The sequence below is a fragment of the Arvicanthis niloticus genome, chromosome 17, assembly GCF_011762505.2.
Source record: "Arvicanthis niloticus isolate mArvNil1 chromosome 17, mArvNil1.pat.X, whole genome shotgun sequence".
Lineage (NCBI taxonomy): Eukaryota > Metazoa > Chordata > Mammalia > Rodentia > Muridae > Arvicanthis > Arvicanthis niloticus.
Window position 1 is genome coordinate 21354789 of NC_047674.1, and position 15255 is coordinate 21370043.

The 15255-nt window shown below is 44.2% G+C and overlaps 1 protein-coding gene across 14 annotated transcripts in view; it reads right to left on the bottom strand.

The window, feature by feature from the left end:
• Nucleotides 1-13630, bottom strand: part of Agfg1 (ArfGAP with FG repeats 1) — a 58245-nt gene extending 44615 nt beyond the window's left edge. For 5 of the 14 annotated variants that reach the window (XR_013104624.1, XM_034521150.2, XM_034521139.2 and 2 more), the window contains exon 1: nucleotides 13197-13629. Coding sequence is in view for 13 of the 14 variants with exons in the window: in XM_034521150.2 (XP_034377041.1) it covers nucleotides 13197-13363 (167 nt within the window). In the remaining variant the exon portion in view is untranslated. Of the gene's footprint in view, nucleotides 1-10342; nucleotides 10488-11110; nucleotides 11216-12800; nucleotides 12938-13196 lie in introns of those variants that run through there. The other 9 variants (XM_034521151.2, XM_034521149.2, XM_034521145.2 and 6 more) reach the window with 6 other exon arrangements.
• Nucleotides 13631-15255: the final 1625 nt, after the last annotated feature.

Consider the following 15255-nt stretch of genomic DNA (forward strand, 5'->3'; position numbering starts at 1 on the left):
GTTCTCTAGCTATCAAATGTCATCTCTTAAACAGAATCCTTAGTGGATCAAAACTGACATATTCTTAGCATGTACTCCTGCAAACTGATGCCGTGTCTTCTCATGCTAGTCTGCTTACCACATGAATACAGTTCATTATAATGATATGAGTCATACTATCTATCTGATGAAAGTATTGGGCAAATAAATCACATCATTTCTTTCAGAGTCAATACCAAAGCACTGTCCACCCTGAACTCTAAATATACACACTGAGACTCCAAATTTGGGCCAACATTTTTTGCCTCATTTAGTAACTGGAGTATTTATGTTTTGAAAGCATGTATGCCAGTTTACTGGCTTTAAGTTCCAAAGTAACCTGCCAATCCAGCCCAATATGTTTCTGCAGTATAATTAAGTCATATACAGATCCCCAGGAGTTTTGTTTTGATGACCACCGCCCAGGTACAACTGTAACCAGATGGTATGACTCACACATATGTCTGCCAGCCAGCATGTTCCTAGCTGGCCTCAATCTCGCAAACAGTCATTTGTTCAGTTCAAGTACCAATCTGTGCTGGATGAGTAAGAAAGCTCATTTGGTTGATTTTATTAATTGTTTTTCTCCTGCTGAGGGAGAAGCTGTTCAAAATATTTTATGTCAGAAAGTAATAAAGTTAATTTGACAGCAGGTCTATCCTGATCCTAGTTATTTACTAAACAAACAAAAAAAATGTTTATTTCATATTACAAAAAAAATCTAAAACAGAAGATGTCTGACTCTCCAAACTGTTGGCTCCAAGGCACTTTATATATTTAAAGATTGTTCAAAATATTAATCCACCCAGAGTTCAAAGGTTCAAAGTGTGTGTGTGTGTGTAAATGTACAATAGTTACTTTTTTTCCTTAGAAAGCCACAACCCTAAGGGCCTTATTTTTTGTTTGGTTGGTTTTTTTGTTGTTGTTTTTGTTTTTTGAGACAGGATTTCTCTGCATAGCCCTGGCTGTCTTGGAACTCACTCTGTAGACCACTCAGAAATCCGCCTGCCTCTGCCTCCCGACTGCTGGGATTAAAGGCGTGCGCCACCACTGCCCAGCCCCTAAGGCCCTTATAATACTCAGGGCAACCACTAAAAAATCAACATTCAAGTCATGAACTGACTGATACTAGTAACAGTGACAAAGCTAACAACAGTGTGTTCACTAGATCTTTAATACCCCACTGACAGGACAGCAAAAGAGGAAAAAGATTAGCCCACAACAAATAAGGGACTAAAAAAAACACTGAAGAGCCCCTAAACAATACAGTTCTTAAATAGCAAACTTCAGAAGAAAATCTAAATATGCCAAACCAGGGCCTACAGTTACAGCCTCTAAGGAAGCTAAGACTGAAGATCAACTGAGGCTAGCTGTTCAAGACCAGCCTGGAACAATATTGAGTCTTTGTATAAAAAAAAAGAAGAAGAAGGAGAAGAAGGAGAAGAAGGAGAAGAAGGAGGAGGAGGAGGAGGAAGAGGAGGAGGAGGAGGAGGAGGAGGAGGAGGAGGAGGAGGAGAAGGAGAAGGAGAAGGAGAAGGAGAAGGAGAAGGAGAAGGAGAAGGAGAAGGAGAAGGAGAAGGAGAAGAAGAAGAAGAAAGAAGCATCAATAAGCCAGCAATAACAGGCTGTAGAGTAAGCCAGAGCATGTTCTGCGCCCCTTCCGAGTCCCCTCGCCAGCAAGAGAGACACGGGAGGCAGTGTTCGGGTAGTTACTACAGCGAGGCTTTATTCTTGTATCAGCTGAAGCGGAAGACCCCAAGCCCGGAAAAGGCACTGCTTATGTGCACCCTAGAATGGCGTGTTCACTTCTGATTGGCTGTTCACTCATCACCCCATATTACGTCCCGGGATGGGCAATGACTTGGCGCGCTTTCGCCTCTTGCACCTGCGCAGTTTAGTTGTTTACTTGTGGGAGCACCGGGATGCCAGCGCCATCTTGTAATGGTGAATGTTGTCACAGCTCGCCGCGGCTCCCTACAAGAGCAGAGCTCCTGCAGAATGGGAGAAGCCAAAAGTAGACACCAATTCCCATGACAGGACCCAGCAAGCTTCACTGAGAGAATGAATACAATTAGGGTCAAAAATCACCACAGTTCCTCAACAACCACCCGCCTAACCCCTCACCAGGCCCTGAGCGAAGTCTGAGGAAAAGTTTAATCTGGACAAGTTCTATGAGAAGACTGTGGAAACAGCATATCTGGGGATTTATCTTAGCCTCCACTCTAACAACTGAGCATCACATAATGACAGGTTACATGCTCTTGGTACTCCCTCCAATTAAAAATGATGACAACAAATATCTTTGAAGTTAATTTTAAAAATAAAAATTAAAGTTAAAAAAAGGCAATTCGGGCAGTGGTGGCGCAAGCCTTTAATCCCAGCACTTGGGAGGCAGAGGCAAGCAGATTTCTGAGTTCGAGACCAGCCTGGTCTACAGAGTGAGTTCCAGGACAGCCAGGGCTACACAGAGAAACCCTGTCTCGAAAAAACAACAACAAAAAAAGCAATTCATAAGTATTAAAAAATTTTTAATTAAAACATTTTCAACTCAATAGAGGGACTGCAGGACCCTTGGCCCAAAGCACATTTAGCAGTGAACTCAAGTCCATTGTTAAGCTATGGCCTCTAGTAAAACCACAATGCAAAAGATGGGCAACAGAATGAAAAGAATGAACAGCTGAAGAGGCAAAGACTGAAGAGATGTGCACTGGGTCAGCACGTGCTGAATGTTGGGAAAGCAAGGAATTCCCTTGTAAAGGGCAGGATCTACATACTGACAGCATTTGGGAAGCCAAAGAATATCTAAGATTGTGAATTAATTAATTAATCAATTCTCAAAAAATGGGAAAGGAAAAATAATACAAAAAGATCTTTATAAATTAGTGAAGCTGATGATAGCTGAACCCGGACAAATGGATAGCTGAGGTGCCTACTTAATGTATCAAAGCGGTCCTGGCTGCCAGGTTCTCGATGCGTCCCTCAGTCCCTTCTTATTACAGGTAGTGGCTAGCATACTCTACCCCATACTCTAAATGTCTCCAGCTAAAGGGCTAGGCTGTCCTCACCATATAATCCAGCCATTTTGGATACCCAATTTTGTCTACACTTTACCCTCCTGGACTCTGTTTCCTGGCTCTCCCTTCTGCCACTCACCTCTCTCCTTACAGGTTCAGGGTCATGCTCACTCTGGATTATCCCAGGTGTCTCTAACCTCTGGCTATGCTTTCCCTTTTATCTACAATGAATGTTCTTCTCCACTATACCTAGAAGTAAATAGTCATGTCCTTCCTACTAACAAACCAAGAGGTTTCAGCAAAAGTCTCTCACTGAAGAAACAGGCCACAGACAGAAATGGATGAAATGAAAGCATGCAGAGGGGTGGCAGGTGCTGGCAGTAGAGGCAGAGATAAATACCCTCAGACTGTAACTGCTCTTTATGACAAGAGACTAACTAGGCACTCTCATACAAAAGATGTAGCTCAATAATTGCTGGCATTGCTTTCTGACAAGCATGCGTTCATGAGTGTTGGCATGCACTCCTGCATGCGCACTTATGAGATCTGGATCTTAGTTTTGAATTAATTTGTACTTTGAAATAATAACTACACTCTACATATTAAGTGTGGTATGTTGGTTCTAGAAGTACTGACAGCTGTTGAGGTTTTTTTTTCCTTTGGTTTTTGTTGTTTGTTTGTTTGTTTTGCATCAAGCCCAGTTGAGAGTAAATAAAATGAAAGCTTTCTAGAGTTGCTTTCTTTAACAAAATAGTATTTGATAGCATGATTATGTCCCCTGTATTGAAGATCATCATTTTCTAAATGCTGGGGAATCTCCCAGTCATTACTCAAACAGAACTGATACGCAGAACCATTCTGGTAGTTGTTGTCTGTCTGGACACATAAATATTTGTATAAATGCTCAGCAGACTAACAGTGGCACATACCTTTAACCACAGTACAGAGGAGGAAAAGGTAGGTGGGTCTCTGAGCTAGAGACCAGTGTGGTCGACACAACAAGTTCCAAAACACCAGGGTTATATCATGAGACTGTGCCTAAAAACTAACTAAAAAATAAACGGGGCTGGAGAACTGGGTCAGCAATGAAGGCTTAACAGTTAAGAGAACATACTGTTCTTGTAGAGGACCAAGTTTGATTCCTAGCTGCCATGTCAAGTGGCTGCAACTGCCTGGTAACTCCAGCTCGCAGGGTCCGATGTCTCTAGCCTCCAGCAGCATTGGCAACTTACCACTCCATCCCTATCCAATTAAAATTTTAAAATACTTTACCAAAACAAAAACAATGGCTCATAACCCACATCCATCAGAATCCACCATTCTGAGAAACATAAGAAATTGTCATAAAGGCTAATTAAGGATAATGCCTCTGGCTCAGAGAATAAAATCTCTTGCCAAAGTGGAGGCCTAACATTCCAGTTGGACTGGGTCACTCACCTGGGCCAAGGGACCTCCCCTAGAAAGGCAGGCTCACCCTAAGCCATGCTAAAGAGATAGGCAGAATCCTATCCTTTAATTAGGGACTGTACTTTTTCTTCCTAGAATTCCATGCAGCATTTTAGCAGGCTATGGACACGCAGCTTCCTAAGCCAGCCTATTTTCTGAATCTTTTAGAAACAGCATGACTTCTCCTTTACTTCTTTCTTTCTCTTCTGTAAGCATTCTTTGTGTTGCCTTGGCTGTCCTGGAGCTCACTCTGTAGACCAGGCTGGCCTCGAACTCAGAAATCCGCCTGCCTCTGCCTCCCAAGTGCTGGGATTAAAGGCGTGCGCCACCACTGCTCGGCTGGAGGGAGTCTTTCCTTTAAACCCTAATAAAATTTTCCTTGAGCTCCCATGTGAGTCTATTCTTGAATTTTTTTATTAATGAGATTGAGTGCCAAAAAGTGACCCTGATTTCCTATGTATCAAAATCAGTTTTGTTGAGTTAATTTTTTTTCTAAGGCCATACCTTTGGTATTAAATACCTTTGCTCTTAAAGCTTGGGTGAGATAGTTCCACACCAGAATTCATTTTTCTATCACAAATATGCAATATTTGCAAAGTGTTATCAGTACCAACTTGCCACCAAAGAAGGAAGCTAGACAAATCCTCCTGTAGGCTGTTTGTTTAAATGAGACTTAAATGGACATGTGAGACATTCCTTTAAGCAAAGTTGAAATTTGTGTATTAAAAGGCTATGATTCAGACTGGAGAGATGGCCCAGTGGTTAAGAGCACTGGCTGTAATGGGATCTAATGCGTCTTCTGGTGTGCTTGAAGAGAATGACAGTGTAATCATATACATAAAATGATAAATAAATCTAAAAAAGAAAAAAGGCTGTAATTCAAGAACTAGCCAATACTGCTTATGAAAAGCAATCCCATGGCTGGAGATGTGAGGACGCTAGAGCTGCTGACAGAAAGAGCTGAGCACTGAACAATGCAAGGGACTGAGCAGCTCTTCCTTTCCAACTCATGGTTACATGCAGGCTTCAACTGTTCTGTATTGGGGTTAATAGTTCAGAACAACTTTATAATATGAGGATGCTACTTACTGGTGTAGTTTACTGTAAATAATGGTGAATGAACACTGATCAGCAGTAATGCTTCTATTATCTATTATCTATCGTGTGATGACTCTACCATGGGGGACCTGTCAGTCCACATAGCAAGTGCATTTAGTCACTGAGCCACCTTGCCAGCTCATTATTCTTACATTTAAAAGGAAAGAAAAATGAGCCTATCACAAATGAATGAAAAATCTACACCAAAATATTCAATACTTCAAAACACAGTTCAGAGTAACAGAGATTAAAAACAAAAATACTCTCAAAAAGAGAAGAAAACATGGCACAAAGAATCAGTAATGGGACTGGAGAGATAGCTCAGCAGTTAAGAGCATCAACTGCTCTTCTAGAGGTCTTGAGTTCAATTCCCAGCAACCACATGGTGGCTCACAACCATCTGTAATGGGATCTGATGCGTCCTTCTGGTGTGTCTAAAGACAGCTACAGTGTGTGTGTGTGTGTGTGTGTGTGTGTGTGTGTGTATAAAACAAATAGAATCTTAAAAAAAAAAAAATCAGTAACAAGAATGGCATCACATGCCACTCCAAAGCCTAAGAGCAGAAGGGAAAGAGCCACCTCACTTGCAAAGTGACTCCCCAGTCATCTTTAACCAAAATACTAGAGTGGAGGGGCCAGAATCAGAGTCCAGAGGTATAGGGAACTCACAAATCAAACTAGAAGAAGCTTCCCTAGACGGTAGGTAGCTGTACAGGGGTCTAGAAAGCAACACTGCCAAAGCACATTACAAACATTACCCAGAAATGACTTAACAGAAAACAGTAAGTGGGCTGGGGAAGATGGCTCAGAGAGTCAGACCACTTGTTGCACAAGTCCCTGTCCGGCCCCTAGAAGCCACTTCAAAGCTGGCTGTGCTAAGACAAGCCTATAACCCAGGGCTTGTGGTTGCTAGTCTAGCTCTATGTTCAGTGAATCACACACAGACACACACACTCACATTATTAATTGTCCACACACTAAAGCAAAAGAGATGAAGAAAACTAGACCATTAGAACCCGAGGAAAGAATCCGCTGTGTAAGAGATCGGTGAGAGCAAGAGGGCCTGTCCTGTCTTCTTCCTGTAGTGACAGGGTGGGGAGGACAACTGGGGGACAAGAAAATAGGAATATTGTGTTAGGTAAAAACAATAAATATGAAAGGAGACCAAGGGCTTAAAATCTTTTTGTGGTCATTAGAAATCCTTTTGTGGGGTCAGGGCTTGAGAGACAGCTCAGTGGTTAGGGGCTCTTCTTGCTGCTCTTGCAGGTCCATTGTTCACAGCCTTTACTTTTAAAAAGTGTATGTGGTATTTTTAAAATAAGAGTAAATTCTGTGAAATTCACATAAAATGAACTCAATTTACTTTTCAAATTTAAACTTAAGTAGCATATACTTACAGATTATTTTATTTAGCTGGTGGGAAAAATATTACCATAAAACTTAAACACCTTTATAAAGCTTCAAGAATTCTAAGATTCTTGACTGCACACTAGCTACGTTTAAGAAAATACTTTGAACAAGTGTTCCAAGGTAGAGCCAACTGACTAAAAGCTTGGAAAGAAAATGGATAAGGTTTTCATATGTTCCTACATTATTAGTCCTACTAATTTGAATTCTAATTCTACCAAAAGGCCTGCAGATTTTAACAAAAAATAGAGAAAAGACGTGATAATTCTAAGAAAACTTTCTTTCCTTTTCATTCAAGTGATGTCATATTTCCTACAGTAAAATAAGAAACCCATTACTCTCTTACTACAATAGGCCTAAATTACCCATACAGTTACCATTTGTACACTATTCCCACCCTCCCTGAGCCTCCTCTTCCTCAAGGTAGCAGCATTCCGATTGCTGTGATCTCTGCTATCTATCTTCATCACACTTGACTGCATGCTCCAGTTTGTTAAGGCACCTCAGAAAATAAGCCACCATAAAAAAAGGGTAAATTCATCAAAAGGATTAAGACTTTGCTAACAAGTCTTACACAAATTACCCTCAAACTTCCTTTTCTGTTTGTTTGTTGTTTTTCTGAGACAGGGTTTCTCTGTGTAATGCTTGCTGCCCTGGATCTCCACCTATAGACCAGCCTGGTCTACAACTCAGAGATCCACCTACCTCTTAATCCCAAATGCTGAGCCTGCCTCTTAATCCCAAATGCTAGGATTAAAGGCATGCACCATAGCTAGGCAGTGGTGGTGGCGCACACCTTTAATCCCAGCACTTGGGAGGCAGAGGCAGGTGGATTTCTGAGTTCGAGGCCAGCCTGGTCTACCGAGTGAGTTCCAGGACAGCCAGGACTACACAGAGAAACCCTGTCTCAAAAACAAAACAACAACAAAAAAAAAACAAAAACAAAAAACAACAACAAAAAAAGGCATGCACCACCAGCAGCACCTTTAAACTTCTGAAATGCTCATCATTCCCTGTATTTTAAACAATTCAAATAAGTTTCCTGTCACCAATATAAAGTAATGCATTTTCTTTTCATCATGTAAAGTCAAGTGTCCCTGAAGCCACAGCTCCAGTGCGCAAAAGCAGTAAAAGCAAGTCATAAGGAATGTATGTGTTCCAGGCGAAGTCCTCAAAAAGCTGTAAATGACTCATCTTTTATACACACATTAGAGAAATTCACTGTGCTTCCTAGACTTTCATTACTTCAGCCACATGAAATGGAAAAATGCACAAAGGAGAGCTGCTGCAAGGGGTAAAGAGACCTAGTCCCAAAGCTCTCTTTAGGAGTGCCTCACAAACGTATCATGTGTAGCTTGAAAAAAAAGATCAGTCCAGATATGTTTGTCCCTTAACCATGTACTGCACAGATCCTTGTTTTGACTTCCCTTTGGAAAAGCTCCACACATGTCTAATACATCATGGGCATTCAATGGCAAGTCCTCCCTCTGTCCGGTTAAATCCTATAGTGACTAAGTACAGTTGTCTGGGCCCAGGCATGGTGGCAAATACTCGTAATCCCAGAGGCTAAAAAGAAGTATGGTAAACTGAAAGCCATCCTAGCCGTATGGTGGACGACCACTGTCAAAAGAACAAGCAAACTGTCTCTCATGTTCCTTTTTTAATTTGCCTAAGCCTTCAATAAACAATTTATGTGTTTGTTTGTTTGTTTAAAATAAAACAATCTCCTGTTACTTTCTGATTCTACTCTTTACAATTTCCACAAAACAATTTCATCCCAAACCTGTCCTTAGGCAGTGCACTGTGGCTCACCAATAATTCCAAACTCAGGAGACTGAGGCAGGACTACCTCTGTTTACAGCCAATTCGGGCTACACAATAAGACCCTGTCTCAAAATAACAAAAACAAAAAGTAGGCTGCAGCTCAGGTGAGAGTATTTGTCCTCAATGCTGCATAAGCCAGGCAAGGCAGTGCACACCTGTGAACCCAGCACTTGGAAAACAGTGCCAGCAGGTTCAAAGCCATCCTTAACACTACAGTGAGTTTGAGGCCAGCCTGGGTTACAAGAAACTATGTCTCCAACAACAAAAGTAATTACAGCAAACCCCAGCTTCAGTCCTTAGAGGTTAAATCCAGAGCCTCAAGTCTGGGAGTTTATAATTCAGTCACATGAAGACAAATTTTTATTGTCTGTAGTTTATTATTTGAATATCTGTTCATAACTTAAGTAGTCTACAAAGACAAAGAGAGAAACAAACCAGTAAGTCACAACTTGCCTGGTCTCCCTAACACTGAACTGCATCGAAATTGCAAGTCTCTTTTAAAAGTTTCAGAATCATATTCATTTACTGTGAATTAGCACCATCTGAATATACAAGACAGAAATCTGGGAAGGGGGAAAGAAAAAAAAAAAAACAGAGATTAGCTTTGACTCTAGTAGTTAGTGCCAGCAAAAAGGAAAAAAAGATGGCTTCATCTAAACAAAGCTACTATTGAGGGACTAAAAAGTAGGTTATTATATCTATCATCCTAAAGCACTAAACTCGTGATAGACAGTTTACCTACACTGCTAGAGAAGTCAGGCAGCGGCAGGCAACAAGGCTTGTTTCATCGTTGGACCTACACTGCTTGCCCTATCCTCAACTACAGTATATTCAATAAGTTAATACGGCCATGTGCCAGTCCCACTAACAACCATGAGCACACAACGCTGCCATCACAGGTTTCAATCTTAAGCCAAGGGGATGAACACGCGCCAACATGTACGTGACTACTCTTTCCATTATCCATGCTGTCTACGTAAGAAATACCACTCTTCATTCCACTCTTCCTAACCTCCAGCATTATCATTCCACTCTTCCTAACCTCCAGCATTATGGCTCTCCAGAGATACAATTCCTCAGGAGCTGCAGTTTTTCCAAATGCTACAGCAGACACTTTATGGACACACGGCAGCATCAGTGTTTTTGTTTTGTTTGTTTGTTTGCAGGAATCTGAGCCTTCTGTACTAGGACTCTAGGGATCCTTCTTTTTTTTTTTTTTTTTTTTTTTTTTTTTGGTTTTTTCGAGACAGGGTTTCTCTGTATAGCCTTGGCTGTCCTGGAGCTCACTCGGTAGACCAGGCTGGCCTCGAACTCAGAAATCCGCCTGCCTCTGCCTCCCAAGTGCTGGGATTAAAGGCGTGCGACACCACCGCCTGGCGGGATCCTTCTTCTAACATAAAGATGGAGCATGTAGTGAGGACTCGGGCTCAGGGTAGGCAGTGTCTGGCTAACCCAACTATACTCAAGTGCAGATTGTGACTCCAGGAGCTGTAGGCAACCATCTTTTCATGAGGGAAATATCATTTAAACCCTACCAGCAAACTGTCTTCATCTTCTGAGTCCATTTGAGTCAGGAGTGAGGTCACAGCCCAAAAGGATCCGATCTGACAGACTGATGGAGGCGCTTCTCACATCAATGTCTTTTATTTCCTTCTCCCTCTTGTAACACCCACTGTGCACCTACAGTGTATCAGACATTATATGAGGCCCTGTCTGTCTCTAGTATGAAAAAACAAATCTACATCAGAAGCTTTTATTCTCAGTATTTCATACTCAAGAAAAAACTGCTAAATGGCTATTTTCAGTATTAATTGCACGGCTTTTAGAGGTAAAAGAAAAAGCAGTGTAACCTAGCTAAGTACTCCACTTTTCTACTACACAAAGCTGCTGCTACCTGGGACTTGTCTTTGAAGATCTTTCCTCAGATATCAACTCGTCCATGACATCTACATATGAACCTTCACATGTTCCAAGGATAACAAATTCAAGAAAAAAGAATCCCTTAAAATAAAAAATTATACTGGTAGCCCAGAGAAGCAGCTCTGTGCAGTAAAGGCACTTGCCACCAAGCCTAGTGACCTAGTTCAATCTCCAGGATCCCCAGGAGAAAGGAGAGAGCTGCCTCCTACAACTCCTCCTCTGAAGCTACCCAAGTGTTATGATGCATTTGTATACACAACTGCACAGAAAAGAGCTGGGCAGTGGTGTGTGTCTGGTCGTATGTTCAGGTCCTTGATCCACTTGGAGTTGAGTTTTGTGTAAGGTAATAACTATGTCTCTGATGCAGGGATGGTGGTACACACCTTTAATTCCAGCACTCAGGAGGCAGAGGCAGACAGAGCTCTGTGAGTTCAGGGCCAGCCTGGTTTATAGAGGGAGTTGCAGGACAGCCATGGCTACATAGAGACCTTGTAGAAAAACAAACAAAAATCACACTGATAGATCTTATATGTCTAATATTTCTAAAACATTGAAAATATTTTACTATATACTTGCTGCAAGGGAAGTACTTTATGTACTTATAAAGAGCTCTAAATCATGTCAATTCTAAAGCAATAAATTATACATATGTAAATATATATGTATAACAACCCAAAGACTCAAATGCAAAGGACCTCATGTTTTGCAAAAGCAGGACATACTTCTTAACCACATACTGAAAGTAAAGTACATGGGGCTGGAGAGATGGATGGCTCAGTGGTTAAGAGCACTAGTTGCTCTTCCAGAGGTCCTGAGTTCAATTCCCAGCAACCACATGGTGACTCACAACCATCTGTAACAGGATCCAATGCCCTTTTTCCGGTGTCTGAAGACATCGCCAGTGCACTCATATATATAAATAAATAAATCTTTAAAAAAAGTGAAGTACACTTTAAATAAATTGGACTATTTATTAGCTTAACCCAAGTTGCCTAACATAAGTGACTTTAATGTCCTAATTGTGTTTCATTTATAAAAATGAAAGCCATGAACCACACATACAGCTGTGGGGAATTCTGAGTATTTTCTAACTATAAACCTGAAAATCACCTCTAGAACCCTCTTACTGCACTACTCCAAATCTGAGCACAGTACTGACTCTCTTCTTACTCACTTATGCATTTCCACTGTCTCCATTAGAATGTAAATGCTAAGAGATAAAGCATGTATTCATCACCACACCCTAAAGCTTCATCCAAAAACCTAATAGGAACGACCCAAAATGTTATACTCATGGAGAATCAAAGATGCCTCCTTGCCCAAATTTAAAATGGGGGGGGGGGGGGGTAGAGCCAATAATGAATTATTGGCCACGTCAACATCTTCCAACTTTTTAGAAAATTTCCCACATGTCACACACATTGTTATTGATAATATAATAAAAAAAAAATTTGGAAGGCCGAGGAAAAGGCACAGCCTGTAAAAGTGAACCCAGATATACAAATCATTCACCCCTGTCCCCACACTTCGACACACACGGTAATAGTTTTTTTTTAAAGACCCAAGGAATATTAACTACCAGTTCATTAAAAATGTATTGAATTCAAGATAACTATTGTATAATAGCATCTAATCAGTTCCAGAATCACCTGCAACCTTTCCAAATGAAATTTCACAGGAACAGAAATTCCCATCACAGCACGGCTTAAACAGAGAGGCCTAGACATATGCCATCTGAGTAATTTCAGGTGGCCACCTCCATCTCCTTTCTCAATATTGTCTTCCCTGTCCCCATTTCTCCATACAGTTAGGACACTTGGGTATTGATCCAGAAATCTCATCGAGCTCCATTCTCATTTTGAACCGCGCCAACTCCTGATAACCCATTTCCAGTAAAACTTTCCCCAACTCAGGACACTTGGAGCCATGCAGCCACAACCCTCGTGCTTATGCTGCCTCCCGGCCTCACATAATTAATCCTCTAGAGAGAACTTTTCTCCTGGGATTCACATCTCAGTCATCAAGACCTTTTAACGTCCCCCCCACCGCCCGCCCCCAACACGCCCCAGTTACCTGAGTGCTGTGGACCGGAGGAAGATCCCCAGCTTCTGCGTCCCTGCTCTCTCCCTTCCCACCAGTTCCGTGGCACTGAGCAAATGCCGGGCTCCCAACCGCGGAGCTGCGGGTCGCACAAAGGCCCCTCACGGCCCTCCCGGGGCTGCTCCCGGTCTGCGCCCCCCCGAGGCCCGGCCACGCCCGCTGCGCGGCGGGAAGCCGGGATGCTCCGCCAGGCCGGCCGCTCGCTGACCCCGACCCCACCCACGCCCCACCCACGCTGGCCACCCCAAGGCTGGACCCTCGCCCGGCCAAAGCGCAAGAGCATCCCGGGCCCCCAAGGCCTAGGCTGGCCGCATTCCCAACGGGCCCCGCCGCTACGGCCCGGTACCCCCGACCCCCGTCCGCACTCACAGGCTGCCGGAGCAGGAGGTGCACACGAACGAGCCGACCGTCATGTTCACGTAGGTGGGGCCGCGCTGGTCGCAGTCGAAACACTTGCGGTTGTGCGGCAGCCCCGTCATGTCCCGCAGCATCTTCAGGTGCTTCTCCTCTTGCTTCCGCTTCGCGCTGGCCGCCATGGCCGCGGCTCCGACCGAGGAGGCCGGCAGGGCCGGGAGCCGGCGGCGCTGCCGGGGCCCCGCGCTCCCTCCCACGGGCCGCCCTGGCCGCCGCCGCCTCCGCCCTCCGCCCGCGCGGGCTCCGGTCTCGGCCTACGCTCGGCTCTGCCCGGCTGGACGAGGCGCGGAAGCTGCGCGGCACGCGCCGACCGGTCACTCCAACCGGCCGGGCGGGACAACCGCCACCGCAGCCGCTGCCACCTTCCCGACTTCTCCTAAGGGGGAAAGACGAGGTGGGGGGCGGGGGGGAGCGGCAAGAGGAGGCCCGCCTCGGGCGGCCGGCAGCCAAGTGCAGGCCGGCGCCCTCTGCTGGCCGGGAGGAGTCACTGCAGCCACGCTGCGGCAGGGCTCGGAGTTGGGCGGGGTAGGGAAGACACAATGGTGACAATAAATAACAGACCTTATCCTCTGGGTGCTTGTACGAGCTAAGCGCTTCGTGTAAGCAGGCTATCTTCCTCCAGGCAGAAATGTTCCCGGCAGCTTCCCGCTGCTTTAGGGGAAACTCCACTGTCCTCTCTAGCAGAGTCTAGCCTAGTCGATTTCTTTCTTCCACATCATTCCCATTCACTCAGCCACTCTAGTCTTAGATTTGTTCTCTCCAGCACGGCTTACTTATTTCTCATTCCTGCCCTTGCTATTCTCTGTGTAGCAAGCAAGATTCACCAACTTCACCACTCCTGACACTTTGGAAGGGTTTAATTTTGTCCTAGGCAAGGCGTAGTTTGGGGGCGGGGCGGTCGGGGGGAGGTATGCCTGGCCTCTGTCTACTAAATGCTGTGACCGCATGGCCCCTCTCTTTCCAAGGCACGGCATCCAAAAACCCTCACATATTGCCTGATGTCAACTGAGGTTGAGAGGAACTGGAATGACTCCTGCTTGGGCAAAGCCAGATCACCCCCTGGCATCTGTTTCACTTTGGTCACATGAGGTTCAACCAGCCAGAGTGCCCCATGGATCTTTGCGATTGCAGCTCACCTCTCTGGAAGCTGCTCTCTCTCAAATTACTACGTTTATTTCATAGCTCCTTCGTAGCCACGGTTAATTGAAGTACTGTTTTCCCCCCCTGCTCTGGACTCTCCCTTCGGGCTCCACATGGCCTGCCCCCTTGAATTTTCTTCACTGCTCTATTCATAAACTTCCCAGAACTCCGGAACACTTCTAGGCTCGCAGCTCCTTGTTGGTGGAATGCATGCATGACATGTATCTGAATATCTTCATAGCTGCTCCATGAGCTAAACATGATTGGTATTTCCATGCCACCAATTGGGAGTATGATGCACTGGAATAAATTTAATACGGTATTTACCTGCAGAAGCCAGAGTTCCCACCTAGTCCAACTGCAACACCCACCTTTTGTTGCTGCAGGAAATCACTGCTAACCCCTAGGGCAGTGGTTCTCAACCTGGGGGGGTGGGGGGGGTGGGGAGCGGGGGGGGGGGGGGGGGGAGGGTCGAACAACTCTTTCAGAGGGGTCACCTATGACCATCAGGAAACACAAATATTTACATTACTATCCATAACAGTAGCAAATTACAGTTAATGAAGTAGCAATGGAAATAGTTTTGTGGTTGGGTCCCAGCAGCGTTAAGAAGGTTGAGAACCACTGCCAGCAGGTATGAGAAACCATCTGTACCTTCATTTCTCAAAGGAGTATCGGGAGACTCAGAGAGCTGGGTTACAGGATACTGCCCCAGCCCCCACCACAAATGGAGTAGTTTTCACAAGAAGAGAATTCAAGTTTCTTAGCTAGAAATGCTGAGTCAGCCCGGGGGAACCATCAGGTTAACATAACATTATTATAATAGTAAATGGTGTTGTTATATAAAAGGGGGGCAGATAGGATGGCTAGTATG